This window comes from Oryzias melastigma, linkage group LG4, assembly GCF_002922805.2.
Source record: "Oryzias melastigma strain HK-1 linkage group LG4, ASM292280v2, whole genome shotgun sequence".
NCBI classification, from domain to species: Eukaryota; Metazoa; Chordata; class Actinopteri; order Beloniformes; family Adrianichthyidae; genus Oryzias; species Oryzias melastigma.
Genome location: NC_050515.1, coordinates 13621893 through 13632843, shown reverse-complemented (window position 1 = coordinate 13632843; position 10951 = coordinate 13621893). Strand labels below are relative to the sequence as shown.

General features: G+C 41.9%; 1 protein-coding gene across 1 annotated transcript; it reads right to left on the bottom strand.

The window, feature by feature from the left end:
* Positions 1-1183: 1183 nt before the first annotated feature.
* Positions 1184-10951, bottom strand: LOC112150706 (interferon-induced protein 44-like). Its single transcript, XM_024279171.2, has 7 exons — positions 10456-10951; positions 9066-9114; positions 4044-4239; positions 2151-2303; positions 1885-2056; positions 1658-1758; positions 1184-1563 (listed from the first exon to the last, which is right to left on the bottom strand). Exons 1-7 carry the CDS (start codon positions 10949-10951, stop codon positions 1375-1377), a joined length of 1356 nt encoding a protein of 451 aa, XP_024134939.1. The 3' UTR covers positions 1184-1374.

The window sequence follows — 10951 nt, the reverse complement described above, 5'->3', positions numbered from 1 at the left end:
GGGGCCAGGTCCTGCTGGAAGACGAAATCTGCATCTCTGTTTAGATCCTTAGTATAAGGAAAAAAGAAAACACCAGTTTCCATCTCCAGTAGGAAGATATTTTTATTTATCCAGTATATTCATATGATGACTGACAGAAATAATAAACCACTACCATGAACTAAAAAAGACATAAACATAAAACTCAATGTAATTGTCATTTCAATGAAGAAAGTGTACATTGTTTCAGTAAAGCAGTCTGCGTTTTTGTGTGGGTAAAGATAAATGTTACAATCTCCACATTTGAGTCTGGTTCTTTTATTGTGAAAATCTTCAGCGTTGACGCTCATTTTCCACCTCTGATCAGAGTTTCAGCATCTGTGTGGACTTCTTGTGAAGGCATGACTTTGTCTGGACCTCAGTGGTTCTTCCTCTTATACTTCAACAGAAAAGAGGAGCTGCTGGTTTCCATCCTGCAGCTTCATCACCAGTGGGTTGATGTTCATGATTCTTCTCATCAGTCTTCCTCTGATCCAATCATCTGTCCACTCACGGCTGACGGTGAATGCACCTGCGATCGAGCTTAAGCTTTGCGATGTGGTTGAGCTTAGGCGTAGTGATGCGTTACTGGCAGCTGTAAGCACCTGTGGTCGAGCTTAGCATAGCGTTACCGGCAGCTGAAGCAACTGCTGTCGAGCTTAGGCGTAGACAGTGGTACTGCAGCTGAAGCACCTGCTGGTTGTGCTTAAGCGTAGTTATGTATTACTGGCAGGAAGTTCATCGGGTTGACCCTACAGCGGGCGATCAATTAATGCTCTTTACACCATAGAGCCCAAGACCAATCTTAAAAACATTTTATGTTGCATTTCCATAGACTTTTCATTGAAACTGGCCGCTTGAACACACAGTCAATGTAAATGCAGTTGACATCAGATATTTGACCCCATACGTGGGAATCTGAGCGGTGAAAATGAAGCCAGAAGCAGCTAAGTTCAAAGTTTGATAAAGCTTTAAATTCAGGGACAGAACATCTCATTTTCAGCACATTCAACTCAAGCAATACATTCAAAAGATTATGATTTATTTTAGTCAATGAAGTTTTTCTGCTTTCAAAGAAAAGGACCACAGAAGGATAAACAGCTTTTTAGTACAGTATTATATTAACAACTGGACAACTGCCAAGTATTCTAAAATAATAGTTTTCTAAGCTTTTTAGATATTTTGACATTACAACAAACTTGAAGCAACATAGTTGTTTGTAATTTCCGTATCCAAAATGTAAGCTTTTGTGGTCCGACAAGCAATTTACATCCTGAAAGCATACATATTGATGAATTGTCTTGCAGGTTTTGAGGTTTGTTTACTACAAGGAGTGATGTTCGTGATGCTTTATTTTTAGGTTGAGAGACTTCTCAGCTGATCACTGATTTCATCAATGTAGTTATCAACAAAGCGGAGGATCTGAACGGCTGCAGTGAGCAGCAGGATGTCGGTGTTTGTGTCCAGTTCCAGCTCCTCGCTGTAGTTCTTCACTGGAACAATACAAGACAAAGGTACACCAACACGAGTGGAGGCCTCTTCCATCTGTATCACATGACACAACAATTAAAATATTTTAAAGATTGGGAGAGTTAAATACATTCTTTTTTTTTCAAAGTAAAAATAAAATATTTCTCACTAAATCCTTGATGTACTTGCTCTTGTAGACATTTCTGATGTCTTTTTTCACCAAAGGGCAGGCCTCATCTACTTGAGTGAGCAACACCAGCTGAGGGATCCCTGAAAGAAAATTTAAAAAAAAAAGGTTGTTAAACTAGCTGGTAAAATGACTGACAAAATGATATAAAAATTAAAATGTATCCTTGACCAGCCAGGGATAAAGGACTCTAATCTACCTGTACTTACCTGATGAGTTGACCTTTTTGCGTATAGCTTTCAGTTTATCCTCCATCTCGTGGGGCATGATGGAGATCTTGCTGGCATCTATGACATAAGCCACACAGTGGATCTTGTCTTTGAGTTCTGGATTCTCACAGAAACCGTGAGCCTCTGGTTGCAGAGGATCAGAGGGGTTGAACTGCATGTGTAAAAAGAGAGAAAGTGGTTTCTCTCAGTTATAAGTAAAACTTGCTTTTTATAGATGGAATCTAATTAAGTTTTAAGTTCGGTACCTGATAACGATCTGGTATGTGACCGTTGACAATGCTGATGATGTCATCTATATGACATCCTGACTCCTGGACTTTCTCCAGTCCCATGGTATCACATATGAGGATTGGCAAAGGTTCGCCTTCACGTCCAGCCTTCACAGAACGGCTACGAAACTTTGAGATAGTTAGTGTTAAAACTCAGTAATGTACAAAGGTTCTATGCGGCTGGCAAACAAAGGCTGTAAAAAATGCTTTCAGGAACATTAATGATGACTGTTTATTTTTAGGTTTTTTCTAAGAGTTTGGAACAACCAACTACTTGATTTTCATCACAAAGTGAGCATGTTGCTCCTATAATGAATTTTTGCTGATTTAAAGTCATAGGAGGGTTACGCACAAAGTTGATGTTGTTCATTTACTGCAATTTGTTAATTGATCAGTGATTCCATGAAGTTTTCATCTATAAAAAACATACTTTGCAAACACTTTTTTTCATTCCTGCCAAAAACTGTATATACACTGCTCACAAAATTTAAAGGAACACTTTTTTATTGGGCCTGGCATGAATTGAATTAAACCTATCTGATAATTGTCTAGTTGGTTAATCAGCTGAGAGCCTCGTTAATCAGTTTCAGTTGTATTGGTGTTCATGGAATTAACAACAGGTGCACTTCAGTGGCAACAATTAGAAAACCCTCAAAACAGGACTGGTGTTACATGTGGAGGTCATTTCAAGTTTCTCCCTCTTGATCTTTTTTGGATGGTTTTCCACTCGTGCTGATTTTGGCTTTCACAGGTTGTCCAACTTCTCCAGAATGGCACATCCACACGCGCTGCTGCAAGAAGGTTTAATGTGTCTCCCAACACAATCTCCAGAATACAGAGGAGATTTCAGGAGACTGGTGGTTATTCTTGGAAAGCTGGACAGGACTGCCCAGCACTGTGGGGCTCGACTGGCATTTGCCCAAGAACACCAGACGAGAGCAGGTTCACCCTGAGCACCTGTGCTAGATGTGAAAGTCTGGAGAAAACAAGAAGAACGTTATGCTGCCTGCAACGTCTTTCAACATGACAGGTTTGGTGGCGGGTCAGTGATGGTCTGGGGAGGCATATCCATTGAGGGACGCACAGACCTCTACTACCTAAGAAATGGTGCTCTGATTGCCATAAGGTATCCAGATGAAATCCTTGATCCCATTGTCAGACCCTACTGATGCAGTAGGTCCTGGTTTCCTCCTAATGCACGACAATGCCCGGCCTCACGTGGCAAGAGTGTGCAGGCAGTACCTGGAGGATTAAGGAATTGAAACAATTGAATGGCCATCACGATCCCGTGACGTAAACCCAATAGAACATCTCTGGGACATTATGTTTTGGTCCATTAGGCGCCTCCAGGTTGCTCCTCAGACTGTACAACAGCTCAGGGATGCCCTCACACAGATCTGGGAGGAAATGCCACAAGACACCATCCGTCGTCTCATTAGGAGCATGCCGCAACGTTGTCAAGCATGCATACAAGCTCGTAGGGGCGACACAAGATACTGAAAAGCATTTTGAGTTGCAGAAATTAAGTTTTGGAAAAAAATGGACTATCCTGCCACATCTTCATTTCACTCTGATTGTATGGTGTCTACACAATTGAGTCCTCTGTAGGCTGAAAACTTATTTCCATTAGAAGACTTGGCATCCTTTTGTTTCAAAAATACTGCCCTGTCATTATTTGTTTAGATTTCCAACTTCATATCTGATGTATCTAATGTGTTGTTTTTTTTAAGTGCTCCTGTAATTTTTGCGAGCAGTATATATATATATATATATATATATATATATATATATATATATATATATATATATATATATATATATATGTATATATAAAGTATTTGTCTCACTATTTTAGATTCAAAAACTCACAAGTGTTGTCAGACTGGTGGAAGAGGTTCCAGATATGGCCTGGCTGGTGACATGACCCCTAAACACAGAGTTGATGGAGTTGAAGAAACTGGACTTTCCAGCTCGAACTCCTCCAACAAGTAAAACCTGAGCCTGGGGCACAGAGGTGTTCAATGGTTTGTAGGATTTGATGCTCTCCATCAGCTCGTTCCTTTTCCTACACAAAATAAAGGACATCAGCAAAAAATCTCTTGAAAGACCCATACCATAATTTTCTTAAGCTTTTCACAGTAAATTATAGCCACATATATGAACATATATTACCCTTGGCACACTAAAGAATGAATTATTTATTAAATATGAGGTATTTTTGTGGTCTCTTTCCATAAATAAACCCACTCGATCTCTGAGGCACTCTTGGTGGGTGCCGCCCTTTTCATAATGTCAAGCAGTGTGTGTTTGTGTTAGTCACATGATGAGGACCTGCTCACTTTCATGGGTATGGGATTCAGATGCAGAGAGGAATATTTAGAAAAGTGTGAGCAGATCAAAATACCACTTTGGGGTTATTTATAGTGAGGAATGAATATAATGAAACAATTAAAAGCTCAAAAAGTTTATTTTTCATGGCATAATGGTGAATTCACACCAAACGCGATTCGGGCTGCAGAGGCGGCAATCTCCAATGTTAATCAATGGTCCAGACGTGCACTGAGGCGAATTGAAGTTCCGCGACGTGGTATGAGTAACGGGCCCGGCCCGAAGGTCTGCCAGCAGCTTGATTTGAGCGGCGAGGCATGAATCGGGCGGCAGGCGCGAAATGTAGCCTAATTACCAGAAATTTGGCAGGTCGCTGTGTCCCATCTGCCAATCAGGAACTCAGCTTTGGGCATGGCACTTTTCCAGTGACTATCAGCAGGTAGAATACTAATCTAATACAAGAGTTTTTGTCCTGTCACAGCGCGCGGTTCTCTGGTTGCAGCTAGACTGCCTTTCAGACCAGCGGGGCTCGTCCGCTCCATACGCCAGGAGAGAGAGAGCCACTGGGGGAGGGCTGACCCCGGAGCGCTGAGCGGGAACTGGGCACCATGGGACGGAAACCGCAGACCGGGGGGCGCATGCGTGGAGCACGGGGCGGGAATTCAGGGAGCTGAGACGCAGGGGCGGAGAGCAAAGTACCGAAATTGGCAGACTAGGAACTGAAACCAAAGAACCACTTTAGCACCAGAACCGCATAAAACCCAATCGTGCCCAACAGATCAGTGGCTTTTGCTTCCGCGGTGAAGCTCAGTCACTCCATAAGCCGGCAGAGATGCTGCAGGGGTTGCCAGTTTGGATCTCATCAAACATTAAAAAAAGGAAAAATGTGTCCTAATTTTGTTTCCCCCCTCGAATTAATACGAAACAGAGAACCTTCAAGCTCAAACACAGTGACACACACAGAAGCAGCTGTTGTACAGACACAGTCCCTTGTACTGAGAAAATATTTTAATATGATTCATAACTCAAACATTGAGACATGATTACTGATGTTTTTGAAATCTTCACAATACATAAAGATTATTTCTCTACATTGTATGTGTCTTCCATTGATTCTAAGTGAGATATCCACAGACAGAGCTGGTAGCTCCTCCCACATGCGGCTGCGGTGTCAGCAACATATTTTTTTTACAAGTAGCGTGCAGAGAATTCACCATGCAGGGCGAAAGAGGGGCGGGGCACGCAAATTTGTAGCGCAATTTGTGTTTGGTGTGTTCTTACCGTTAGCCTTTTAAAAGCTACTTTCATTCTAAGTATTTCTAAACATGATCTATAAAACATAGAACAGGGATCTAGACTATCTTTTTGCACAGGTTGCACCGGTGGGCCTAACATTTTTTTCTTAGGTGCACTAGCACAAAAGTTTAATGTAGCCACATGGGGGCCCAAGCCAGAGTCTCATTGTGCCGGTCCCAAGCCCGGATAAATACAGAGGGTTGTGTCAGGAAGGGCATCCGACGTAAAATCTTGCCAAATCAAATATGCAAATCAGACCTTCGATATCCATACCGGATCGGTCGAGGCCCGTGTTAACAACGACCGCCATCGGTGCTGTTCACCGACGGTGCCAGTGGAAATTGGACTACTTGGTGGAAGAAGGAGAGGAGGAAGGCGGGTTCGTAGGGAGAGTTAGAAGAGGAAAGTCACTAGTGTTGGACTGAGTTGGGACTCTATGACCGGAAAGGGTAGAGAGTTAGTGGACATGATGCAGAGGATAAAGGTAGACATACTGTGTGTCCAGGAGACCAGGTGGAAAGGTAGCAAGGCTAGAAGTTTAGGAGCAGGGTTCAAGTTGTTCTATCATGGTGGAGATGGGAAGAGAAATGGAGTAGGAGTTATCCTAAAGGAGGAGTTTGTTAGGAGTGTTGTGGAGGTAAAAAGAGTGTCAGATAGAGTGATGAGTCTGAAGATAGAAATGGAGGGTGTGATGTTCAATGTTCTTAGTGGATATGTCCCACAGGTAGGATGTGAGCTGGAAGAGAAGGAGAAGTTCTGGTTGGATCTTGATGAAGTGATGATGAGTATCCCTGGAAATGAGAGAGTTGTCATTGGTGCAGATTTCAATGGTCATGTTGGTGCAGGAAACCGAGGTGATGAGGAGGTGATGGGCAGGTTTGGTATCCAGGAGAGGAATGTAGAAGGACAGATGGTGGTTGATTTTGCAAAAAAGATGGAAATGGCGATAGTGAATACATTCTTTGAGAAGAGACAGGAACATAGAGTGACCTATAAGAGCGGAGGTAGAAGCACACAGATAGACTACATCTTGTGTAGACGGTGTAATCTGAAGGAGATCAGTGACTGTAAAGTAGTGGTTGGTGAGAGTGTTTCCAGACAGCACAGGATGGTGGTGTGTAGAATGACTCTGGTGGTGAAGAAGATGAAGAAAGAGAGGGCAAAGGCAGAGAAGAGGACAAACTGGTGGAAGCTGAAAAAAGAAGATTGTTGCATGACTTTTAAGAAACAGTTGAAACAGGCTCTGGGTGGTCAGGAGGTACTCCCAGATGACTGGATAACTACAGCTAATGTGATCAGGGAGACAGGTAGGAGTGTACTTGGTGTGTCATCAGGAAAGAGAGTTGATAAGGAGACTTGGTGGTGGAATGAGGAGGTGCAGGAGTGTATACGGAGTAAGAGACTAGCTAAGAAGAAGTGGGACACTGAGAGGACTGAGGAGAGTAGACAGGAGTACAGGGAGATGCAGCGTAAGGTGAAAGTAGAGGTGTCAAAGGCCAAACAAAGAGCTTATGATGACTTGTATGCTAGGTTGGGTAGTAAGGAGGGAGAGACTGACCTGTACAGACTAGCAAGGCAGAGAGATCGAGATGGGAAGGACATGCAGCAGGTTAGGGTGATCAAGGATAGGAATGGTAATGTGGTGACAGGTGTCAGTGGTGTAATGGAAAGATGGAAAGAATACTTTGAAGAGTTGATGAATGAAGAGAATGAGAGAGAACAAAGAGTAGAAGAGGTGACGGTTGTGGAGCAGGAAGTAAGAAAGATTAGTAAAGGTGAAGTGAGAGGGGCTTTGAAGAGGATGAAGAGTGGAAAGGCTCTTGGTCCTGATGATATACCTGTGGAGGTATGGAAGTGTCTAGGAGAGATGGCAGTGGAGTTTTTGACCGGGTTGTTCAACAGGATCTTAGGTGGTGAGAAGATGCCTGAGGAATGGAGGAGAAGTGTGATGGTGCCCATTTTTAAGAATAAGGGAGATGTGCAGAGTTGTGGTAACTACAGAGGAATAAAGCTGATGAGCCATACAATGAAGGTGTGGGAAAGAGTAGTGGAAGCCAGACTAAGAGCAGAAGTGAACATTTGTGAGCAGCAGTATGGTTTCATGCCAAGAAAGAGCACTACAGATGCAACATTTGCTTTGAGGATGTTGATAGAGAAGTACAGAGAAGGTCAGAGAGAGCTCCACTGTGTCTTTGTAGATCTGGAGAAAGCTTATGACAGAGTGCCCAGAGAGGAACTATGGTATTGTATGAGGAAGTCTGGAGTGACAGAGAAGTATGTCCGAGCAGTGCAGGACATGTATGAGGGCTGTAAGACAGTGGTGAGGTGTGCTGTAGGGGTGACAGAGGAGTTCAAGGTGGAGGTGGGATTACATCAGGGATCAGCTCTGAGCCCCTTCCTGTTTGCAATGGTGATGGACAGACTGACGGATGAGGTTAGACAGGAATCACCATGGACTATGATGTTTGCAGATGATATTGTGATTTGTAGTGAGAGCAGGGAACAGGTGGAGGTGGAGTTAGAGAGGTGGAGGTTTGCCCTGGAAAGGAGAGGAATGAAGGTTAGCCGCAGTAAGACAGAGTACATGTGTGTGAATGAGAGGAACCAGAGTGGAAGAGTGAGGTTACAGGGAGAAGAGATAAAGAAGGTGGAGGAGTTTAAGTATTTAGGGTCAACAGTACAGAGTAATGGAGAGTGTGGAAAAGAAGTGAAGAGGAGAGTGCAAGCAGGTTGGAATGGGTGGAGAAAAGTGTCAGGTGTGATGTGTGACAGAAGAGTTTCAGCACAAATGAAAGGAAAGGTGTACAAGACTGTGGTGAGACCAGCCATGTTGTTTGGACTAGAAACAGTGGGACTGAAGAAAAGACAGGAAGCAGAGCTGGAGGTAGCAGAGATGAAGATGCTGAGGTTCTCTTTGGGAGTGACCAGGATGGATAGGATCAGGAATGAATACATCAGAGGGACAGCACATGTTAGAGGTTTTGGAGATAAAGTCAGAGAGGCCAGACTGAGATGGTTTGGACATGTTCAGAGGAGAGACAGTGAATATATTGGTAGAAGGATGCTGAGTCTAGAGCTGCCAGGAAAGAGGTCTAGAGGAAGACCAAAGAGGAGGTTTATGGATGCAGTGAATGAAGACATGAAGGTGGCTGGTGTTAGAGTGGAGGATGCTGAAGACAGGCTTAGATGGAGGAAACTGATTCGCTGTGGCGACTCCAGAAGGGAAAAGCCGAAAGGAAAAGAAGAAGAGGCATGTATGTTTCTTACTCAGGTGTCCAGATTGTTGACCTCCATGGGTTTTCGAAATTAATGATTTCTGTAGCAGAGAAAACAAGAATTATAATCAATATTTTTTTTAAATAGACCCCCCCCCCCACACACACACACACACAGCCACGCACATATACATATATATATATATATATATATATATATATATACATATATATATATGTATGTGCCTTGGAGGCCCAAAGTGTTTTGCAGTCACAGATCCATTCACACACGCATTCACACACTGATGGTGGCTCTGCTGCAAACACTGGCGCCAACATTCCACCGGAGGTAATCTGGGATTAGGTGTCTTGTCCAAGGACACTTCAACACATGGGCAGGCAAGGCGGGAATCAAACCCATAATCTTCCAACCAGGAATTGACCACCCTATCGCTGCACCACACAAATATATATATATATATATATATATATATATATATATATATATATATATATATATATATATATGTTTTTTAAAAACATTCCCTGGCGACATAAAAGAAACCATGTCAGATAAGTAGACCAATGTTTTTATTCATCTTATCAAGGAATGCTAATTGCTACACAGCTGACTTTGTCAAGGCAGTTTCAGAGAGCAGGAAAGAAAGTAGGTGAGTTGAAAAGCTGTCAGTACATCCAATTAAACAGCAATGCAGCTAAAACTAAATCCAATATACTGTAGAAGAAACAACTGTCAGTTTGTCATTGAATGTCTAGTAAATCTGAAATTCTGAAACATGGTCAGCAAAATTGACAAAGAAATATATAAAAAAGTAAAATTAAATAGCCCTATTTTATCTTTAACAACAGAACATAATTGGCATAACAAACTTCTAAATTAAGAATTTTCACAATCTTACAGAGAACGTAACCTGCTATTACATATACACATCACCACAGGAAAAGGTGAGTATTTGACAAAATAAATTGATTCCTCTAAAGAAATTCAAACAAATTATCTCAGAAAAGCTAAATTCTAAAGATGTTCTTCCTTTTTTTGGTGATTTGCTATATAATCGATACAGAACATTCAGGGTGAAATATTTTAACTCACAACTACATCTGGTTTAACTGGTTTTAAACAATTGTTGCAATGACCTCAGTTCATATTTTTTGATGTCTTAGAGTTGGACTTTTTTTACTAATTTATCAGAACCGTTTAGTTTTGTGCATGTCTTTATTAAGTTGCCTATATGAAAAAGGAAATTATAATAAAAATATATGTGGGATATGTATATATTTTCTGGGATTTATTGGTGTAGCTAAATATTTAAATATTCAAGAATGTTAAAATATATATTCATGGACATAAGTGCTCACTCAAAAGTTATACTAGGTTTTTAAATCTATATTATATCTATGTATATAAGATTACAGCTTACCTTTCACCTGGTAAACTTCACATTCAGTCAGGTTTTGGTTTTTGCCATGCAACTCTTGAGGACTGAAGATGTAATTTCTTGGGAAGAAAGGAATACTGAAACTTCTAATATTGCTATACACTGTTTGTTTGCTTTCATGGACAAGAACAAATGCGTTCCCAAAGTTTGGACCACTATTCTTGGTCATTTTCATCGCATGTGGAGGATTGTTGACTGGATATTTGTTGAGTTTCTCTTCACTAAAGCAGAAAAGAAAGGCCTGGTCATCTTTCACCCAGTCTCCAGACTGACTGAACGGTTGACTCGTGTAGCCTCCAAACACATATCCAGAGCTGTTGTAGCCCACAGACACAGTGGGTGACTTGTTGTCACAGTGTTGATGGAAATCTTCTCCTTTGAAACCATGGGAGGTGGCTTTGTACAGCAAACTTAGTTTGACATTTCCCAGTTCAGAGCAGATCTCTTTCTGCTGCTCCTTAGTGAGCCTGGAATTCAT